Source organism: Leucoraja erinacea, chromosome 3 (assembly GCF_028641065.1).
Source record: "Leucoraja erinacea ecotype New England chromosome 3, Leri_hhj_1, whole genome shotgun sequence".
NCBI lineage: Eukaryota > Metazoa > Chordata > Chondrichthyes > Rajiformes > Rajidae > Leucoraja > Leucoraja erinaceus.
In genome coordinates, this window is record NC_073379.1 from 36,041,273 (window position 1) to 36,065,240 (window position 23,968).

General features: G+C 44.6%; 1 protein-coding gene across 1 annotated transcript in view; it reads left to right on the top strand.

The window, feature by feature from the left end:
- The first annotated feature begins 1,615 nt into the window (after positions 1 to 1,615).
- grin3a (glutamate receptor, ionotropic, N-methyl-D-aspartate 3A) overlaps positions 1,616 to 23,968 on the top strand; it is a 166,440-nt gene continuing 144,087 nt past the window's right edge. The window contains exon 1 of the mRNA XM_055632410.1: positions 1,616 to 2,499. Within this exon, the coding sequence (XP_055488385.1) occupies positions 1,918 to 2,499 (582 nt within the window). The 5' untranslated portion in view covers positions 1,616 to 1,917. The remainder of the gene's footprint in view (positions 2,500 to 23,968) is intronic.

A 23,968-nucleotide genomic window follows, 5' to 3' on the forward strand; every position in this document is an offset into this window, starting at 1 on the left:
CACAGAACATGCCCCCCAGATTAGTCATCCGCAAACTTGGAGATATTGCCTTCATCCCTCTGACTCGCAGTTACTCCAGGGGATGGTGTCTTTTTTGTAAACATCTGCACTTCCTTGTATATTGCATTGGAGTTTGGCTCGATAATATTGATGTATTTTAAATGTAGCAAATTTGCAGTTGACACAAAGCTGGGTGGCAATGTGAACTGTGAGGAGGATGCTATGAGGATGCAGGGTGGACAGGTTGGGTGAGTGGGCAGATGCATGGCAGATGCAGTTTAATGTGGATAAATGTGAGGTTATCTACTTTAGTGGCAAAAACTGGAAGGCAGATTATTATCTAAATGGTGTCAAGTTGGGAAAAGGGAAAGTACAACGGGATCTGGGGGGTCCTTGTTCATCAGTCGCTGAAAGCAAGCATGCAGGTACAGCAGGCAGTGAAGAAAGTGAATGGCATGTTGGCCTTCATAACGTGAGGAGTTGAATATAGGAGCAAAGAGGTCCTCCTGCAGTTTTACAGGGTCCTAGTGAGATCACACCTGGAGTATTGTGTGCATTTTGGTCTCCGAACTTGAGGAAGGACATTCTTGCTATTGAGGGAGTGCAGTGTAGGTTCACAAAGTTAATTCCCGAGATGACGGGACTGTCATATGTTGATAGATTGGAGCGGCTGGGCTTGTATACTGTGGAATTTTGAAGGATGAGAGGGGATCTTAATGAAACATATAAGATTATTAAGTGTTTGGACACGCTAGAGGCAGGAAACATGTTCCCAATGTTGGGGGAGTCCAGAGCCAGGGGCCATAGTTTATGAATAAGTGGTAAGCCATTTAGAACGGAGATGAGGAAAAACTTTTTCACACAGAGAGTTGTGAGTGCATGGAATTCTCTGCCTCAGAGGGTGGTGGATACTTTCAAGAGAGAGTTAGATAGCACTCATAGGAATAGCGGAGTCAGGGGATATGGGGTGAAGGCTGGAACGGGGTACTGATTATGGATGATCAGCCATGATCAGATTGAATGGTGGTGCTGGCTCGAACGGCCGAATGGCCTATCCCTGCACCAATTGTATATTATTATATATATAAAGAAGATAGATACTAAATGCTGGAGTAACTCAGTGGGACAGGGATCATCTCTGGAGAGGAATGGGTGACGTTTCTTCAGACTTTGGGTCTCAATCTGAAAGTTCATTACCCATTTTTCTCTCCAGACATGCTGCTTATCCAGCTGAGTTACTCCAGCATTTTGGGTCTATCTTCTGTGTAAAACAGCATCTGCAGTTCCTTCCTATATATACATACATATATACATACATATATAGTATATACATACATATATAGTATATAATATATATAGTATTCTCCGATTTTGACTGGATAGCATGCAGAACAAAGCTTTTCACTGTACCTTGGTACACATGACAATAATAATAAACCTATTCCTAAATGTAAACCTGAACCGTTCTGCAAAGGGGAAAAGGGTGCGGAAGGTGAGGAGGAGGAGTCTGCCGCGCAGACGCAGCCACCTCCCAATACCTCCCTCTGCCCCCCCCCCCCCCCCCCCCCCCCCCATCTCCAAACCCCTCGCGTTCGGGCAATGGATCGATCGTGGAATGTGGCGCTGCCCAGCGCGAGATGCTGCAACTGCGCTCCGAGCGGCAACAAGTTTCCTTGGAGGATGCCTTGCATTGCAGCTTGCTGCCTGCCTCTGGTGCACTCGGGGAAAGCGGGAAAGCTCTCTCCCTACTTTTATTCCGCACTCTAAAGTGACATAACAGCATTTTGCATTCCTGTGCTCTGCCGTTTTCTTTGCTGGAATGCTTCCGTTGATTTATTTGTAAGATTGCCCGCTCTGTGTTGCGTTTATTCTTTTTTTTCCCCCTCTCTCTTCTTGCCTCACCATTGCTAAGAGGTGATGAGAGTACTGGAGGGTGGCCGAGTGCTCCCGGGGGTCTTCATCCTCCCGCTCTGCGCCCTGCTGCTTCTCTTGCTGCTCCTGAGCAGCGCTCCCGCCTCTCGGAGCCACCCCCAGCCCTGCCGGATCCTCAAGCGCATCGGGCACACGGTGCGCCTGGGAGCCGTGCTCCTGCTCCCTTCCCTGCCCAACAACACGCTGGGGGGCGGACAGGAACGGCAGCGGGAGCTGGGGCTGGTCGCTGCCCCCAGCCGCGAGGACGCCCGGGAAGCGCTGCTGAACGCCGCTCGCCAGTTGAACGCCAGAGACGGCATACTGCCTTACAACCTGTCGGTGGAGGTGGTGATGGGAATGGAGACGGGGCTGGGAGACGTGCCGGTCTTCAGCGTGCCCCCGGCTTCCCGCAGGGACCCGCAGTCCTTCCTAGAGAGCGTCTGTCACACGGTGGTGGTGCAAGGGGTCACGGCTATCCTCGCCTTCCCGCAGACTACGGGAGAACTGCTGCAACTGGAATTCCTCTCCTCCACCATCCAGATCCCCGTGATCAGCATCGTGGCAAAGGAATACCCCAGAGAATCCAAGGTAAGTCATCGCTAGTTCCAATGCAACTTTCGCAAGAGGGAATTGGTTAACCGCTCGAAAGGGGGGGGGGGGGGGGGGGGTGACTTGGTTGGAAGGGGGGGGGGAAGGAGCTCTTTAACAAGCACGGTGGGGAGACTCCCGAGTTAAATTTATCGCGGGACATTATCCGTTACCATGCCCTGTGCTCTGCAAGTCCAAAATAACCTCGCAAAAGAGCATTAATTTTGTTCCCCTGTGAGATAATGTCAAGCTGCTTTGGATGGCATGGAACTATTTGTAAACTTATTTGGCGAGACTGGGGAGGGGGCGATTGAAGAACGGGGGTAGGACTTACGAAATGCTGGCACACATACGACGGGCCGAATGTCTCCCCTTGTGCAGTACGGTTGTGTGCTGTGAAAGGGACCGTGTCCAAGCAATCTCTCCTGCGGGAGAAAAGAGGAAAAACAAAAGACCTAAAAAAATCATAAGTTTAAGGAAACATCTTTATTACTCCTGAGTTTTAGATGTTTTAGCCTAATCTGATTTTGCCCAATCAGATGTTTAAATTTGTTCAATCGGTGATGAAAGGGAGAATAGAGCGAGGTGATATAAAGCATCAGTTAGCGGCAATTTGAATTAATTTGACGAAAGCTTACCCAAATAGTTATCTTGCTTATTCATATGTGTGTATACATAAAAAAACGTTGTCAGAACCAATGGTTCCCCGAAGAGACGTTTGCAGAACAATGTTTATTAGACTGGGAGTTAAAGTAGTTAACATTTAATTTTAATAATGCAAGCTACCTGTAGAGAAAACTGATTAACATCTTCAAAATGCTATTGTTAATATTCCCTGGGAAAGTGATCTCGGAAACTTCAATCATGCCACTCACCACTTTGTGTGGCAACTGGATCATAGTGGAAATTAGCATTCGAAGGATAACATTTACTTGGAGTATTCATTCCATAATTGCGAATTCAGCGGGGAACACGTTCGCGTTCTGATATTTTCAATTCAGCACTGAATGATTACGGACACATAAAAATTACAGTTGGCAGGGAAATAAACAACTGCTTTGCAAATTTGGGGCTGAAGTCGCGAAGATCGCTGGAAGTTTGTTTCTAGATATTTCTGGTCAGCTGCTGTAAAAGTTAGTAAAGGCTCCGCGTTGTTGCAGTATACGTGATATGAAGCCATTGTTCACTGGGGTTCCTGCAAGTGGACCGGCATTTTACAGGCGTCACTGTTAATGGAAGAAGACAATGTCACAGTTATGTTATATCGACTGTGATGAAACACACCATCTTATATGAAGCGTTTGCTAGTGAACAAAAGTATTTTGATATCACGTCGTCTAGTTGACTTTTTATATGTATTGCTTCCCGGCAATTGGACGTAGAGATAGCAGTGAACATGTTTCGGGGGAAGTCCAGATCTTTGGACACAAGCTGATGTAGTGGGGGGGGGGGGGGGGGGGGGGGGGGGGGGGGGGTCACTAGTGGTGCAGGGATTAAACTCAAGCAGACTGAATTCACCAACGCACAAAAGTTGCCGTAATTGGAATAGGGGGTGGGTGGCATTGGTGAAGTTAAGAAGTTTCAATGTTGCTTACAATTTGATTCGAAAGCAGGTTAATCCTCTTTGGAAATATCTATTCCTTTTCTGAAGGGAGGAAGAAACAATGACAAAGGCTGTGATATCGAAACTTTGCTTTCCTTTGATTAACCATCAAAGGGCTCACAACATGGCTGCAAAATTATGACCCGGGTCATGGTGGTATCGAGTAAGCCATGAACCCGGATAAACATTAGGAAAATCATCTCACCACACATGGAGTAAAACCGTTTTATGCTGAAACATTATCAGACCAACCGGTCTTAACATTGCGTAAAACCATGATCCTGTAGAAATATCAGTTCATTGATAGAGGGGCAGGGCACGCATTAGCGCGTATCTTCACCGCCCAGTCTGGGCGCCACGGCAGAACATCAACTGAATGCTATTGATCAGGGAGGGAGCATGAAACATCAGCCATCGCTATAACCGTTATTATCATGCTGTTGGCTTCTAGGATGAGTGGCAGGTTAAAATCAAGCCATTGATCTCCCCGTCAGACTGCATCCACGTCCTCTCTGATATATCAGTTGTGTTCACCAACATCACCCCAAATAAACGAACTTGTTTGCTATTGATCTCATGTTTTCTGCGAGGGGTGACTCAGATGCAAGCTAAGGAATTGGATAATTGTCAGCTGTTAATTGGACAAAATCAGGACATTCTATTATTATTATTATCCAATTAACAGCTGACAATTATCCCATTCCTTAGCTTGCATCTGAGTAAAATTCATTTCAAAACGCATTTATGGTTTACGATTATTTAAATGGTAAATGTAGCTTCAGAAGCATTTTCTTTTTGTATGTTAAAACCCACCTGAGAACCATGGAAGATTTTGCAATTTTAATGATGGTTTTTTCATTTTTTTAAACTTTTTATATAACAAATTAATAAAGATAAAACATAATTGCCTTACTTTTGATGAAATGCAGTGAGCAAACGCGATAATTCCGGATATTTTCTATCTTTACAGCTCCACGGCCAATGTTTGCTAACCACTTCCACTGTTGTTGGCCCTTCAGCTCCCTCTTGTCTTTACCTTCGTTTTTCTTTATCTTCTGGACTGTAAAGTAAGATAATTGTGCCTCACGGTCACCCCGACTGGCACAGTTATTTACAGCTCAAAAACGGGCCATTTTCGCAGGTTTTAACGGGTGTGAAAGTTCGCGTTTTCAGCATCAATAACATGTGCCCGAAGTGACGTTTGTACCCCAGTTAAATTTTGCGTCCACGTGGGTGAGGATCTATGATCCAGTGACCTTTCTTGAAATCACCCTATACTCAAATGAGCACTTGAAACCACAGCATACATAATGCTTCGGGCTGGGATTAGAATAAATTGGAACTCGTAGGGCTGCCATTAACACGATGGGCCGAAGGGCCTGTTTCCTCGCTACGACTCAATGTTTCGAGCGAGTATTAAAGCGAAAGTAACTCCGTATCATTACCGCAGCAGTGAAAAGTAAATATCACGGACATTGTCCCATCCGATCCCGACTACAGGTGCTGTCTGTACGGAGTCTGTACGTTCTCCCCGTGACTGCGTGGGTTTTCGAGGTCTTCGGTTTCCTCCCACACTCTAAAGACATACAGGTTTGAAGGTTAATTGGCTTGGTATAAATGCAAATGATCCCCAGTGTGTGTAGGATAGTGTTAATGTGCGGGTCGGTGCGGATTCGGTGGGCCGAAGGGCCTGTTTCCGCGCTGTATCTCTAAAAACACAGACGCGGACATTAGCGGCAAATGGGAGTGTGGTGAACGGTGTACTGTATCAAGTCACCAGTCGTGGATGGAGAGAGGGGCAGGACAGCCACGCCGATTGGTGGACAGCTGGCTGTTCCGCAGCGGATAAGCTGCCGGCGTTACTGTCAGTGTTTGCAGAGACGGACGAAACACAAGGACGTGCTTGTATATCCAGTGAGAGGAACAGCTGGGGAAACAGGAATAAACTGGAGAGAGACACAAACGCTGGAGTAACTCAGCGGGACAGGCAGCATCTCTGGGTGTAGGAAGGAACTGCAGATGCTGGTTTAAACCGAAGATGGACCCAAAATACTCGAGTAACTCAGCGGGACAGGCAGTATTTCTGGAGAGAGGAATGGGTGATGGCTCGGGCCAAGACCCATCTTCAGACTGAGAGTCAGGGGAGAGGGAGACTAGAGATATGGAAGGGTAAGGTACGAAAACGACAAATCAAAGCAGACGTTGCTCTAGGAAATGCAGAACGGTTCATTGTTACTACAATCAGTAAAATTAATCAGAATAGTGAAACTAGTCGGAGAACTAGGGTGGGGATGGGACAGAAAAGGGAAAGCAAGGATTTGTTAGAAAAGTCAATATTCATACCGCTGGGTTGTAAGCTGCCAAAGCAAAAATTAATCAGAATAGTGGCGATCGCACTGAGTTTACAGGGAAAGCAAGGATTTGTTAGAAAAGTCTATATTCATACCGCTGGGTTGTAAGCTGCCTAAGCAAAAATAAACTGGCGATCGCACTGAGTTTACATGGCCCCACCTCTACTCCCCCCCCCCCCTCCCCCATGCCCCCTAACGTCGCACCACTTCTTTATGGGCCTATCAAAGGTTAAATGTGGGTGGGGGAGGGGGGGGCACCCCCCAGAGAATTCTTCTACGTTTGGCTCACTTGCATGTTAGAATTATGTCCCGGATTTGAGTGGAGAGAGGTATTATTTTCGATCGTGACTTCGGACAAGTTTCACGGACCTTTGCGTTTCATGAAGCACACATCGCATCCCACCAGCCAGCTTGCACTGGTGGGCGTGGAGCGACGGGTGTGCCTTGATCCTGAAATACAGAGAGCAGTGAATGTTACTGCAGATGCTGGTTTGCACCCAAGGTAGGCACACAAAGCTGGAGTAACTCGGCGGGACAGGCAGTATCTCTGAAGAGAAAGAATGGGTAACGTTTGAGGTCAGTCCGAAGAAGGGTCTTGACCCGAAACGCCACCCATTCCTTCTCTTGAGACGCTGTCTGTCCCGCTGAGTTACTCCAGCATTTTGTGTCTATCGGTGGCACTGCACCACTCCCCTTCTCTGAGGCCGCGGAGCAAGTTTCGAGCACTAAGTGCCTTGGGATGATCTTGCCTGGGGCTGGCATCGGCGCGGTCGCTGACTTGTGTGCTAGCTGGCGAAGCGCAGCGATGTGTTTAGTACAAGGTGACACCCGCGATTAATACAGCGGGAGAGGACTTGACAGGGAGCCGCAGATTTAACACAGCACGGACGAGATAACACTTGCCCTCTGACAGAAGTGATTGGTGGATGCATCGTTTGACTTTGCACCCGATTGGCGATTTGTCCGCGACCTTTACTGTTTGTTCCCGCCGATAATTAAAGGCGAACAACTCTGTAGAAATTACGCACATTTGAGCGTTGTGTGCCGTAAGTCGCGCTGCATCTGCTTCTCCAGTGAGCGACACAAAATACTGGACAGGCAGCATTTCTTGAGAGAAGGAATGGGTGGAACGGGTCGAGACCCATCATCAGACTGAACAAGGGTCTCGACCCAAAATCACCAATTCCTCCTCTCCAGAGATGCTGTCTGATCCCCCTGAGTTACTACAGATTTCTTTGTCTATCTTCGGTGTAAACTAGTATCTGCAGTTCCTTCCCTCGCATCTCCAGTGACCCGGGTTCAATCGTGACCCCGGGTGCTCTGTGAGGGGTTTGCATGCTGCCCCCTGAGGCCATGTGGGTTTCCCCCGGGTGCTTTGATTTCCCCCTTCGTTCCAAAAACATGCGGATTGGTGGATTAATTGATCAGTGTAAGTTGCCCCGAGTGTGTAGGTGAGTGGTAGAATCCAGGCGAATTGGAAGAGAGGCATAACATTGAATTGGTGCAGGTTTGGTGTAAATTGGTGCTTCATGGTCAGCGTGGACTCGGTAACCGCAGGTGTGTGCCTCCGTGATCCAAATAGCCAACTCCGCTCAAGAGTACTTGCAGCAGCACAACATATATGTAAACACAATACTCTGCAAACACCATAATAAACAACATTAGTTCAGTGGTTTGATTTTCATCAGCACTCATTCTTAAAGCATCCATCGTACGTTGTGCCTGAGGCTGAATTCTTTAATTATTGGTGGGGTCGGCTGTACTGACCGGCCGTTCATTTTAATGCAGACATGACATTTTGCCATGACATCGAGGCAGGCTGATTTAGGCAGAGGTTGGGGCTGAATGATTCGAACAGCTCATTGCACATAATTCTCCAGCAGGTTTAGGTAGGATGGCGGTCGCTGTCTGCTAACACGTTAGGTGAGTTACAAATCTTCTCACCGACTAACATGCGGCGAAGTTGCAGAACACAATGTCCCACTTTTGACAATAAAACCTTTGGAGCAAACCACTTTCTCCACTCGTAACATTGAACGCTGGCTTCGGAAATTGTCATTTCGGGCAGATGGCGCCATCTAAAGGTGGCCAGGGCCGCACACTGATTAAAGAAGCCGAAGAGAAAGGGTTAATAAATGCACTTCCAAAAGTTGCAGGTGCAATTTAAAAGTTACAAATATTGTGCATTTCCAAAGTGATATATTAGGCGCGTTATAGCAGCACATTTGATATATCTTTGTAAAAATTATATGGATAACGGTGGCGTGTGAGGGATTTACAAGACAATAATCGTAAGCACTGTATTTGGGTAAATGGCTGACAGGAGCTCTAACGGCATCGTAAATGAACGCGACTTTAATTTTATAGCCTAGGAATTAAAACACTATCTTTATATTGGACTGTTGTCTTTTATGCCCCGTCAGAATGTGCTACCTATTTTATTGCGCCGTCTACATTTTGGATATTTCTCTGCTAATTTCAGTTTGCGCAACAGTGATAGGTGAAAGCAAAGGCAGGATTATTGTCAAACCAAAGCAACAAAACAAATGAACTGGTGGTAATTAAAATAATGAATTATAAACTAAAATCACAACTTACCATGCAAAAGGCACTACAGTAACACAATATTGCTCCAAACTAGTAGATCATCTATGAGTACATCAAAACATATTTATATATAGCACTTTCACTGCAGTGAAATATCCCAGGGTACTTTGCATGGCTACATACTTTGATTCCCTCTCAAAACGAGATATTAGCAAAGGCAACAGAAAGAGCTAGGAATGTCAGTGTTGTCTTCAAGAATGAAGATATCGGGAGTGCATTCCCGATCTTTGTGGGTGGAGAAGCTGGTAGAACTACTGCCTCAGCGCCAGCAGTCCTGACCTGTGGTGCTGTCATTGTGGAGTTTACATGTTCTCTCCGCGCAGTGCAGGTTGGCACTGTGTGGTGACTGGCAGGTTGTTGTAAATTGGTGCATAAACGAGTGGCGGACTCCAGAGAGAAGTTGATGGAAATGTGTAGAGGATGAATGTAAAATGGGTGCTTGATGGCTGGTGTGGGCTCAACGGCCAAGAAACACGTTTCCATGCTGAAAAAATGCCTCTCTCTCTCTCTCTCTCTCTCTCTCACACACACACACACACACACACACACCCTCTCTCTCTCTTTCTCTCCCTTTTTCTCTCTCCCCCTCTTTCTCCCCCTTTCCAAGGACTTTATTCAACAATTGCATATTACAGTGTACCAAAAGTACACAAACGTTCAATGGTTACAATACATCAAGTGGTCATTGTAGTACAATGGTGCAACCTTTAATTACAATACTCTCGACCCCATGCTGAGACCAGTATACATGGGAGGCCTCCATAGTCCCCAAGGACACCACGTGTTCCCTCTCCAGGGACACGTGAGCACGGTCGTAGGCCCAGAAGAGGGGCAGGCAGGCGACTCTGGTGTGACAATCAACAGCCCGCTGCCTGGACCCACGAATGACTATCTTGGCCAGGCCCAGGAGCAAACTGACAGGGAGGTCCCATCCCCCCAATCGGCTCTCCCCACTCCCTGCCCGGAGCCCAAACACCAGGATCGAGGTACTAATGCAACCAAAACGTGAGGAGCAGCCCCTTCAGATATTCATACAGGGGCAGCAACCCCACACACTACATACACACGTGATACACGGTCTCTTCCTCACCACAGAACTTACAAGACGAAGAAGAAGGCAAGGAGGTGCAGAATGTGCAGGAGCATTCTGTACAGTGCATGTCTCTCCGCATAATAAAATGGCACGCTGGGCATCTCGGAAAGGATGCTCATGTTGTGTGGGGCTGGCGCCTGGAAAATATTCCAGAGCCTGGGCTCTCGCTGTCACAGTCTGCCCTCTCCTCATTCTCATCTACTTCACCTCCCAGTACTTTTCCACCGGTCCCTCCTTCTCCTCACCTGCCTGCCACTCCCCTCTCATCAGCCCAATTCTCCTCACCTGTTGCACTCAGTTGCCTCTGATCACCAATTAACCTGGTATATAGACTGGCCTCACCATTCACATAATGCCAGATTGTTCTCAGCATTCATGCAAGACTCTCCAGCGATTTCCCGACTGCCTACACGGATTCGAACCTGCCTGCCCCTGACCATTCCATCCTTTCGTCTGTCTCTCACTGGTTTGTTTGCATCGTGTGTTGGATCTCCTGGTTACCGGACCTTCCGCTACCCAGACTACGTCTCCTGCCTGCCCCTCTTCGGAACCCTCGCTCAATCCTGAGCCTCTGTGTGAGTACGGTGTACCCATTCCTGTGTTACTACTCTGTGCTGCTATTGGGTCGAAGCTATACCCGTTACACTCCCTCTCCCTCTCCCTAATAACCAGGGAGAGGGATAGAGATGATGGTGTGAGTATGGGATTTGTGCTGGGAGCAATGTCAATGGATTCTGTCCTCTCAGTTTTAATCTTGAAGTTTCTGCTGATCTAATATAATTTGTGCAGTTCACCAAAATGAAAGTTAGTGGGGTGATGCCCAGGGGGTCATGTGCCCATGAGAATTGTTTGCAGAATAGGGCTGTATTGGCAACACAAGCTTAGAAATTAACTCTGCTTTTCAATGATGCTGAGAGGCAGCATGTAGATATAAACAAGTGGGGGTATGGATAAAGTGTTCAAGAAGGAACTGCAGATGCTGGAAGATCGAAGGTACACAAAAATGCTGGAGAAACTCAGCGGGTGCAGCAGCATCTATGGAGCGAAGGAAATAGGCGACGTTTAGGGCCAAAACCCTTCTTCAGACTGATGGGGGGCGGGGGGGGAGAAGGAAGGAAAAAGGGAGGAGGAGAGGGCGGGGGGATGGGAGGAGACAGCTCGAGGGTTAAGGAAGGGGAGGAGACGGCAAGGGCTAGCAAAACGGGGAGAATTCAATGTTCATGCCATCCGGACGCAAGCAAGCCAGGCGGAATATGAGGTGCTGTTCCTCCAATTTTCGGTGTTGCTCACTCTGGCAATGGAGGAGACCCAGGACAGAGAGGTCGGATTGGGAATGGGAGGGGGAGTTGAAGTGCTGAGCCACTGGGAGTTCGGGTAGGTTATTGCGGACTGAGCGGAGGTGTTCGGCGAAACAATCGCCCAACCTCGGCTTAGTCTCCCCGATGTAAATCAGCTGACATCTAGAGCAGCGGATGCAGTTGATGAGGTTGGAGGAGATACAGGTGAACCTTTGTTGCACCTGGAACGACTGCTTGGGTCCTTGAATGGAGTCGAGGGGGGAGGTGAAGGGACAGGTGTTGCATTTCTTGCGGTTACAACGGAAAGTGCCCAGGGAGGGGTGGTACGGGAGGGAAGGGAGTTGCAGAGGGAGTGGTCTTTGCGGAAGGCAGACATAGGGGGAGATGGGAAGATGTGGCGAGTGGTGGGGTCACGTTGAAGGTGGCGGAAATGGCGGAGGTATGGATAAATCTTTGAGACAGTAGCGTGGGAATGGGCAGGAGATTCTCTTGGTGCCGTTGGATAAGAATGGACCCAGTTGCGTTCTATCCAACTGGATGGTCTCGAGTTGAGTTTGTTGTCATATGCACAAGTACGATGAGGGACAGGTACAATTAAAATATTGTTGGCAGCAGCTTCACAGGCACATAGGCTCAGAAAAGTAGAGCATAATTTATACATATTTCACACCTAAATGTTATGCAAGCAAGTGAAAAGAAAAAAAAGACTTGCAAAAAAACATAACATTAGTGCAAAAAGACAAATAGAGAAAAACGTCCTTGGTGGTGCAAGTAGTTCTTGCAGTGCTCCATTGTCGAGGCAGGATTAGGATTGTGAGGTTACACAAAAAAAGCTGGAGAAACTCAGCGGGTGCAGCAGCATCTATGGAGCGAAGGAAATAGGCAACGTTTCGGGCCGAAACCCTTCTTCAGACGGGATTGTGAGCTTTGGTTCACAAATCTGATACAGGAAAGTAGCTATTCCGGAACCTGATTGTGCTCGACTTGACTTTTGCACCTACTACCTGCCCAACGGTAACAGCGAGAAGTGGGCATGACCCGGATGGTGGGGATCCTTGATGATAGAAGGAGAAGTTATAATTTACCATGGGCTCAGTAGGACAAATTAGCATTTGACCTCTAGAGATATTTCATTGAAATTGCTGGACAGAAATGATACTGGAGAGCTGCAAGCTGGAATTAGGGAAAAAGGTGCATGGTTCTACGTGACAACAACAGGTTTGGATGGGGATGAGAGTTGGAGATGGAGCAGAAATTTGCCAGGAAAGGGCAAGACTAGTTTTGTTTGGCAGAAGGGAGTGATGATATCAGAGCAAGAAAGATTCTAAGGGGAGTAAGAGGCAACCGTGGCTCACAAGGGGAGTTCAGGATGGAATAAAACTGAAAGAAAATGTGTATAACATAGCTAAGAGTAGTGGGAAGCCAGAAGATTGGGGAACTTTCAAAGGACAACAGAAGGTAACAAAAAAGGCAATAAGGGGTGAAAAGATGAAGTACGAGGGTAAGCTAGCCAAGAATATAAAGAGGGATAGTCAAAGATTCTTTAGGTATGTTAAGAGAAAAAGATTAGTAAAGACAAGCATGGGTCCCTTGAATGCAGAAACAGGCAAAATTATTATGGGGAACATGGAAATGGCAGAAGAGTTGAACAGGTATTTTAGTTCTGCCTTCAATAAGGAAGACACAAACAATCTCCCAGATGTACTGGAGGACAGAGGATCTAGGGAGACAGAGGAACTGAAATAAATTTGCTTTAGGCGAGAAATAGTATAGGGTAGACTAATAGGACTGAAGGCTGATAAATCCCCAGGGCCTGATGGTCTGCATCCCAGGGTACTCAAGGAGGTGGCTCTAGAAATTGTGGATGCATTGGTTAAGAAGGAACTGCAGATGATTTGTGGATGCATTGGTGATCATTTTCCAATGTTCTATAGATTCAGGATCACTTTCTGTGGATGGGAGGGTAGCTAATGTGATCCCACTTTTCAACAAAGGAGCGAGTGAGAAAACGGAGAATTATATACCAGTTAGCCTGGCATCGGTGGTGGGGAAGATGCTGGAGTCAATTATTAAAGAAGTAATAATGGCACATTTGGATAGCAGTAATAGGATTGGTCCAAGTCAGCATGGATTTATGAAGGGGAAATCCTGCTTGACTAATCTTCTGGAATTTTTTGAGGATGTGACAAGTAAAATGGATGAAGGAGAGCCAGTGGATGTAGTGTACCTGGACTTTCAGAAAGCCTTTGATAAGGTTTATTACACAGGAGATTAGTGGGAAAAACTAGAGCACATGGTATTGGGGGTAGGGTATTGACATGGATGGAGAATTGGTTGGTAGACAGCAAAGAAAGAGTAGGAATAAACGGGTCCCGGTTAGAATGTCAGGCAACGGCGTGTGGAGTGCCTTAAGGCTCGGTGCATGGGGCTATAACAATTACAATATATTAATGATGTAGATGATGGGATTAAAAGTAACAATAGCAAATTTGCAGATAACACAAAGTTGGGTGGCAGTGTGAACTGCAAAGAGGATGCTAGGAGCTTGCAGGGTGACTTGGACAGGTTAAGTGAGTGAGCAGGTGCATGGCAGATGCAGTATAATGTAGCTAAATGTGAGGTTATCCACTTTGGCGGCAAGAACAAGGAGGAAGATTATTATCTCAATGGTGTCAGATTAGGCAAAAGGGAAGTGCAACGAGACCTGGGTGTCCTTGTACACCAGTCACTGAAAGTGAACATGCAGGTACAGCAGGTAGTGAAGAAAGCTAATGGCATGTTGGCCTTCATAACGAGGGGATTTTAGTATTGGAGTTAAGAGGTCCTTCTGTAGTTGTTCAGGGCCCTGTTGAGACCACATCTGGAGTATTGTGTTCGGTTTTGATCTCCTAATTTCAGGAAGGACATCCTTGCTATTGACGCAGTGCAGCGTAGGTTCACGAGGTTAATCCCCGGGATGGCGGGACTGTCATCTGAGTAAAGATTGGAAAGATTGGGTTTGTATTCACTGTAATTTAGAAGGATGAGAGTAGATCTGATAAAAACATATATAAAATTATAACAGGACTGGACAAGCTAGATGCATGAAAAATGTTCCCAATGTACGGGGAGTCCAGAACCAGGGGTCACAGTTTAAGAATAAAGGGGAGGCCATTTAAAACTGAGATGAGAAAAAACGTTTTCACCCAGAGAGTTGTGAATTTGTGGAATTCTCTGCTACAGAAGGCACTGGATGAATTTAAAAGAGAGTTGTAAAGAGGTATGGGGAGAAGGCAGACATGGGTTACTGATTGTGGATGATCAGCCATGATCACAATGGATGGCATGCTTGCTGACTCGAAGGGCCAAATGGCATCCGCCTGCACCTATTTTCTATGTTTCTATTTGAAGCAAACACCGAAAGAAAGAAAGAAAACTTAACAAAATCACCCGGCATAGAGATGGGGAGGAAGGCTTGTTGCCCACCAGTTTAGAAACATAGAAACATAGAAAATATGGTCTGTTAAAATCCAAGCTGTTCATGAATGATAGTTACAGAAAGAAAGCTGCCATCCTTATCTGCTTTGTCCTATGTGTGACTCCAAGTTACAGTAATATGCTTGATTCTTGACTGCCCTCTGAAATAGTCCAATACCCAAGTCAACTCAAGAGCAAATAGAATGGGCAATAAATGCCGACCTTGTCAGGAAAAAGATAAAATAAATCCTGGCATTTGAGTGAATGCATTATCTTTCAGAAGAAATGTATTATATAGATTATATTCCTTTCACTATTGCTATGTATTTCATATGCAACTCATGAATGATAGAAGCTCAGACTGTTCACTGTTAATAGGGTTTAGCCAAGGTACTAAATCCTTTGGGGTGGATTGGATTCTTAAATTACTCAATAAAGCTTTAAAGCACGTTTGATTACTGAAGCTTATTCCTTGACCGTGGAGTACAGGATAATGCAACTGTTCATGTTGTAACTGAAATCAGAAGTTTTACATGACTGGGTTTTTCAGTTTGATAACACGGAATTTATTGCCCTTTTTGTGCACTCAGCATTGGCCCAGAATTTGAGGTTGGAATGGCAGCAAAACTGTCAGCATTTACCAAAGTGACACTGTAGAAAGTGTCAGGAACCGCTGGAGTACACAGGAGCACAGCTGCACGCAGAAATCTCCAGTTACTGTCAATGATTCCCCGCTCCTGCTCGGGAGACTGCTTTAAAATGTGGTCACGTGTAATCTTTAAAACCATTGAACTTGCTTATGAATAATGCCATGAAAATGCTCCTGAAAATATTAGTTTGTAGGGTCAGCTTGGTTTTTAATGGCACGTCAAAATTATGTTGTAGCAGATACACTTGGACAAATTATCTTTCCATTGTAATTATTTTATACTTCCTTTCTTTCTGAATGGGAATAGAGACTTTAGAAATACAGCACAGAAACAGGCCCTTCAGCCAGCCGAGTCTTCACTGACCAGATATCATCCCATACGCTAGCACTATCCTACACACTAGGGACAATTTACAGTTTTACTGAAACCAATTAACCTACAAATGTGCACATACTTGGAACATGGGAGGAAACCGTTGCACCCCAAGAAAACCCAGACAGTCACAGGGAGAACGTACAAATTCCGTACAGACAGTACCCATAGTCAGGATCGAACCTGGGTCTTTGGCGCTGTAAGGCAGCGACTCTACTGCTGCTCCACTATGCAGACCAATATTTTTACTTGTAATGGTATGATAGCTCCACGGGCTTGTGTTGTGTACATACCTAGCACTCATGCTCATTACCTGGCTTCCAACCAAAGTCTGCACTTTCCGTCGCCAGGTCCCTCAGTGAGAACTTCCCCAGTGAAGTGGTCTCTGACCAGATTGACATGGATGTCTTGGGCAGAGCAGGGCTACCAATCATTAATCGACAGATCTACTGTGACAGCTGGTGAAACTGTGGCCCCGGGCTGAACAGCTGTCAAAGCTGACAAACAGCATGAGAGTTTGCAAGTGTCTCTCGTATCCTTTTACCATAATGGCCAAGTCACTGGGCAACTAGTCAGGGACCTGGCCTATTGATCTGGAAGCATGACTCCGAATCCCAGCATCGCAACTGGGGAATTTCAATTCAAGTAATTAAGTGCATCTAGAATAAGCAACAACTTTTATAACTGTGACCATAACGTCATAAAACCCGAAGTCTTTAAGAGAAGGAAATCTGAATTGGGGAGCAATTAGGGATGTATAATAAATACCAGTCTTACTAATGATGACCCCCACCTGTAAACATATAACTATCCTCCATTGAAAATTAACATTGCCACATATAAAGAAAGAAAATTAAAATGCTAGAAAATAAATACACATAAATTAACTCCATTAAATATTATATGCAAATTACCTCGAGCTTATGTCTTTCATTTGCAACTGTTCCACTCCAGAGAAATGAATGGAATTGCTAAGCTGGTGTCAGATCCAACTGGTGTAAGAACGATGTGCAGATTTCCCATCTTAAGTGCTGGAAAACTACAGGTTGGGCTCCACCAGGGATGACAACATCACAATGCAGTTAGAACACCAGTAGTGACCAGCCCTTGATGTGTGGGAATGGGAGCTCTAAACCCTTATTACAGAGCTAAACACTTCCAGTTCTGAATAAACTTGCCAAATATTTGCAGAGAATCTGGGCTGATACCTCAATCTCTACCCTATTGTAGTATGTTCATATTTATTTTGCATTTCACAAACATGTTTAACAATTAAACAAAGCCACCCATCAACTTAGCTTGCTGCTTGTGAGAATTATTCAATGTGATTCGCAGTGCATTTTAATGTTTTACTTCACTGTTGTTGGCTACCAAAATTGTTTTGAACAGATGCTTGATAGTGCCTGACATTCGTGTTAACCTATTACCTGTATGGGGTATAAATTGGTGTGTTCAACAAAAGACTCTAAATCAAGGCTTAATACAACTTAATCTTTATTAGCTCCCGAGTTACATCAACGCGTATGCAAACCACTGACTTAAAATCACTTCACATTCAATTTACTGTTCCACCATCTCTTTTTATCTTTAAATCACAAGACTCGTGCTTGGGCTCTACTACCCATGTAAGTGAATGGGCCAGATTCTCTCTGCCAATAGGGTGGAGCCTTGCTTTTTGCGATGATCTTTCATGTGTTGTTGCTACCGATGTCTCGTATCGCCCTTCTTTTTCATGATTTTTCCTTCATAGTCTTCAGGATGCCTTGGTTTGTTCTTGGACCCGTCTTTCTTGACACTGAAGTCAATCATTTCAAATTGTCACACAACCAAGGACTGAATAAACAAAACACGTGATTTATGCTTCTTGGGCTAGGCAGCTGTTTGTGATAACGTTCCCTGTTTGTATTTTTATCATAAAATCCCATTACAAAATAGCCACTTCCAGACACCTTTATCTTGTGCATGCTGTTTGCCAAGGTCATATCTCATAGCCATAAAGCCATCTTTAGCTGCTCTCACCAGGTGTCGATCTTTTGACCTCTCACACTGCGCTGCTTTATTTTCATAGTCCCAGCATTTTTTTTCTCTTACTTTTTGTCTCTTTCAATCACATCAAGTCATCTATGATATTATCACAGCTTTTCATTTCATTAATCCATTTTTGGGAATATGGATTTTGCTGACAGCTCCAGCATTTATTGTCCATCCCTAATTGTCCTTGAGAGGCTGTGATTAACCCTGGTTTGAGAGTGCTCATTTGGAGCTATGGTAGGGAGTTCTATGATTTGGACCCAGTGATGCTGAATGACTGTTGTAATTTTCAAGCCGGCTCATATGTGCCTTGGAAAGGAGCCTGCAGGTGGTGGTGGTGCTGACTTGCACCTGAATCTCCTGCCCTTTGTTGTAGAGGTTGCAAGTTTGGGAAGCGCTGTCAGAGTAGCCTGGGTGAGGAACTGCATGGTATACGGAGATGGTACACTCTTCAACCACTGTGCAACAGTGGTGAATAATTAAGGGAGTTGATATGGTGCAATCAAGGAAACTGCCTTGTTTTGGTTAGTCGAGTTTCTTGAGTACTTTTAAAGGTGCTTTTAATCCTAGTTTGGGGAGAGTATTCCTTCAGACTCCTGGACTATCAATGGCAATTCACCTGTGGTAGTTCACCTTAACAAATCGGGTTTCTAGTCAATGGTGATAGCCAGGATGTTGATGGTGGGGGATTTGATAAAAAGTTATTCAATTGAATAAGGATGACAGGTGGGTGAATTTTCTCTTGCTGAACTGATCATTGCCTGACACTTTTATGGCACAAGTGTAATTTATCACATACCAGCCATCAAGCACATCATGATACAGCTGTTTAGGCCATTGGTGAGACCACACTTGGAGTAGTGGATGCAGTTCTGGTCATCCATCTACAGGGAGGATGTAACTTAGGTGGAAAAGGTGCAGAAGAGATTCACCATGATGTTACACAAGCTTGTGGCTTGAGTTATTGGGAAAGATTGGATAGGCTGGGACTTTTTTCTTTGGAATGTAGGAGGCTGAGCGGTGACCCCACTCTGCTGTACAGGATCATTAGGATCATTGATAAAATGGAAGCTGACAGTCTTTTCCTGAGGTTAGATGATTCTAAAATTAGAGGGCACAGACTTTAGGTGAAAAGGGAAAGATTTAAGAGGGATGTCAGGGACAACTATTTTACTCGGAGGTAGTATCTGGAATGAACTGCCAGATAAAGCTAGAGAAACGGTATGAACATTTAGACAGAGATGTGTATAGAAAGGATTGGGAGAACTATGGGCAAAATGCACGCAAATGGGTCTAGCAGAGCATGCTAACTTGGTCAGCATGGTTAAGGGTCTATTTCTGTGCTGTATTCGCATTCAATACACCCTTCTTGTGTTCCACGGCACTGTCTGTACAACTAGGCTGTGCATGCCGTACGCAAGAAGAAGCAGAAGAACATTCCTGTGCCTTCTAATTTGGCATTATCTACAAACTTAGATATAAAATTCAATATTTCTTCATCATTAACATATCTGGTAAAAAGATGCATGTGAGAAAATCACCAATCAGAAAGCATTCGATCAGTTAGTTTATCTCTTACCCCATCCAATTAGCACTAATTTTGTTCAGTATTGTGCTTGCTGATGCAAACCTTATTGAGTTCAGAACCTTATAGAATTCCTTAATGAAATCGACATAGAAACCCATCCATGCTTTTTTTTATTTATACACTAGACCAAGTGTATGGGTTCCTGTCACATGGAAGGGCTGCTCCCTGAACGCAATATTCCACCACTCACCCATAGCCCCCAACTGCGCAGGCATAGCTGACGGGTTCCTGTTGTGACGCCAGAGATCCCAGTTGTGACTCAAGTCGAGGTGAAACCTCCCCAAGTGTGCCTCACCATCCTTCTTCCTACCCCTATCCTCCATTCCGCATCATCCCCAGCACTCCATCCCCCTCCTGTTCACCATCCCTCTTCTTTCCCCTCTCCTCCTCCCCTCCCTCACCTCTCCCCCCCTCTCCTTTCCCCTACCCTCAGTCACTGCCTCTCTCCCTCCATAACCACTCTCCCCTCCCTATCCTTCTTGACGTCATTGGGAGGTGAAATGCTGCTGTGTTTTTGAAAACTGAGTTTTTTAAATGTAAATGATATTCCATTCTGATGTCATTGTGGGGTGGAACACTGCTGATGGGCAGTTTATGTAATTGAGATCCCATTGTGACATCATACGCTGCTAACGGCCAGTGCAGATGGAAAAGGTTTTGTCAGTGGTTTTTGTAAAAGTTAAATTGTGAATAACTTGTAAAATATACCTTTAATCTGAACAGAAATTGATACAACACACCACAGGACAATGGTGATTAAGGTGGGCCAAAGGCTGTAGTGCTATCATGTACCGTTGTGGTGTAATTTCAGGATTACACTCATCACAGACACGCATTGAAACAAACAGATGAGAGTTTTAGCAATATACTAGACCAATTGCGACCCATTGGGTTCTTGTCACATGGTAGGCCTGGTCCCCCAACGCAACCCGTTCCCCAACGCAATATTTCCCCAATGCAATATTCCACCACTCATCCATAGCCCCCAACTGTGCAGCGGCAGCTCATTTTCCTTTATTCACCTCTCTCTTTTTAAACTTAAAAAAAAATCAATTGCACGTGCTGCCAGGAAAATAACTCCAATTACACTTGCTTTCAGGACTCAGTGTCCTGGGATTTGCAACATTGTAGCAGGCAGGGCTACAATCTCATTGCTATAGCTGCTATAGCTGCTAACTGTGCAGATGGAAGACATTTTTCTCAAAGTGGGATTTTGTAAAGTTAAAAATGTGAATAACTTGTAAAATATAACATCAATCTGAATGAAACTTTGATATACCACACCACAGGACAATGGTGAGTAAGGTGGTTCCAAAATCGTAGCGATATCGTGTACCGTTTTGGCCTAATTAAGGACATGACGAACATATACACAGACATCCACAAATAGAAGATGAGAGTTTTAGAGGTAGATAGACAGACAGACATACTTGTGGATTTCACTGATAATGCCTGTATGTGCGTCCTTCAGATAGCATTTTTAAGCTGCTGCAACCTTATAGTTAACATGAGGCCGGGTGATGGGTTCAAGGAATTTTAGCTCGGTAGTGATGGAGGAACAGGCTAATATTTCCACATGTGGGTGATGTTTAACTTGGGCAACTTATCAGTGGTGGCATTCACCTGTGCTTGCTGCCTGTGTACTTCAGGTGGAAGAAGGGAGTAAGCTGAACGTGGAAAGGAGATGAGACGGGAGGGAGAATGGGCAGGAAACCCCAGCCAATGTAAATAAAGTCCAAAAGGCTTCCAAACCCATGCAAATATTGAACTGGTGATGGGCGGATGAAGAGATGAATCAGGATTAAGAGTGGGGAGAAAGCACAGGCTTCATAAACAGAGGCAAGGATTACAAAGACATGGAAGGTACATTGAACCTGCAGACCAAAGATGGGGTATTGTGTCCAATCCCAGACACCTACCATTAGAAAGGAAGTGAAGGTCTTCAAGAGAATGTGGGAAAGATTTTTAGGAATGGTTTCAGGGATGAGAGATTTCAACCATAATGTTAGACCGGAAAAGTTGGGATTTATTAGCTTTAGTTTAATTTAGTTTAAAGGTAAAACATGGAAATAGGCCACCAAGTCTGCACTGACCAGCGATCCCTGCAAATTAACATTATCCTACTCACATTAGTGAAAATTTACATTTATACCAAGTCAATTAACCTACAAACCTGTACGTCTTGGGAGGAAACTAAAGATCTCAAAGAAAACCCATATGGTCATGGGGAGAACACACGAACTCTGTATAGACAGCACCCGTAGTCGGGATCCAACCTGGGTCGCTGGCACTGTATGCTCTGTAAGACAGCAACTCTACCGCTGCGCCACCATGCAGCCCAAATTATTCTCCTTGGTATAATGGTTGAGCAGAGATAGAAACATAGAAAATAGGTGCAGGAGTAGGCCATTCGGCCCTTCGAGCCTGCACCGCCATTCAATATGATCATGGCTGATCATCCAACTCAGTATCTTGTACCTGCCTTCTCTCCACACCCCCTGATCCTTTTAGCCACAAGGGCCACATCTAACTCCCTCTTAAATATGGCCAATGAACTGGCCTCAACTACCTTCTGCGGCAGAGAATTCCAGAGATTCACCACTCTGTGTGAAAAAAGTTTTCCTCATCTCGGTCCTAAAAGATTTCCCCCTTATCCTTAAACTGTGACCCCTTAAGAATTTTGTAAGTTTCTATAAGATCCCCCCTCAATCTTCTAAATTCTAGTGAGTACGATAGATCTGGTAATGCAGGGCCAAATGATGACATTTAGAAGCCCCAACTCCACTGGCAGATGATTATGGATTGGTGGCACAGATATTAAAAAATTCAGGCTGATTGAACAAAATTGTTTGTGTAAATGTACGGAATTTTTTAATTGTGAAGGTGGTAGAAACAGAAACAATCAAACACTTTATGGGGAATTGGCTGGGAATATGACAGCGAATAATTGTAGGATTATGGGGAAAGATGAGGAAAATGATAGCTGGCAATACTGCTGTTCTAAGAGTCTTCTGGTTTGAGTGACCTTCTTCCGTTCCAAGGCAATTGTTGGAGTATAACTCGTGCACGTGGGAGGCTTTTTCCAATATCTTGCTAGTGATTCAGTTCAACAATTCTGCACAATGATAGATCATTGGTCAGATTTCACAAATTACATTTGAGCAGCTGGTATTAACTTAAAGAATTAGAAAAGACTGTTGCTTGCCAAAACATCATAAACAACAGCATTTCATAAATGATTATTGGGTTTGATAAAATATTTCATTTTAACATCCCTAACCTAATAGTATGACAGCTGAAATAAATGAAGAGAGAGTGAGGCAATGTTATAAAAATGTCACAGTAGTGGTGGAAGTAATGCATAAATATTTAATTGGAGTTCTAGTTTCCTTCGAAGTAGAGCACTGTGCTAAATGCAGACTTCGAAATGCTCCTTTATTGGGTTACATCTCATGATTTGATAGCCCACATGCAGTATTGATGCCATTTGTTTTTCCAGATATTCTCATTAAAGCACAGCACTGATTGAGTCTGCATAACAGTAAATGGGAAATGTACCCTCGGGAGGTCAGTGATACTTCCAGTCCAATATCCTTCCTGTTGCCTGTGAGGGGGTAGATAAAAGTATTGAGAGTACCCCCTTCTCGAGAGTTGTTATTTCTTCATTTTAAAAGCATCCACATGGAATTATTCATATGGGAATGATCAATAAAAAAGCTACAACAAAGTTTGTAGGTTAATTGTTTAATGGATGATTGAGGTGGAGCTGAATAAGAATTGTCACTCTTATTAAGAGAGTAAAAAGCTGATAAAAACCTAATGGTTTTCTTCTGAATCCTTGCAAGGGACGGAATTGCATTGGTATAGATATAGATCTCCTCACTCACAATACACCCATGTACCTGTTAAACCCTCTTCTGAATCTGTTCTCTACAGTAATGGAAGAATGGTGGCGCAGCCGTAGAGTTGCTGTCTTACAACGCTTGGAGTGCCAGAGACCCAGGTTCGATCCCAACTATGGGTGCTGTCTGTACGGAGTTTGTACGTTCTCCCCATGATCTGTGTGGGTTTTCTCCAAGATCTTCAGTTTCCTCCCAGATTCCAAAGAAGTACAGGTTTGTAGGTTAATTGGCTTGGTATAAGTGCAAAAATGGCCCTAGTGTGTGTAGGACAGGCACGTGCCGTCAGGGTCGGCAAGTTATAGGCAGTGCCTACACTGACTAAAATTATAAAAAGGTAATTATTAAATATAAATACAGATTCAGATTCAGATTCAATTTTAATTGTCATTGTCAGTGTACAGTACAGAGACAACGAAATGCAACAAAATAGTAAAGTTTACTGAATTTAGTAAATTAATTGGAATTTATTATTAAATAGTTATTATTTTAATAGTCGATCTTAGGTAGGCAAATATTCT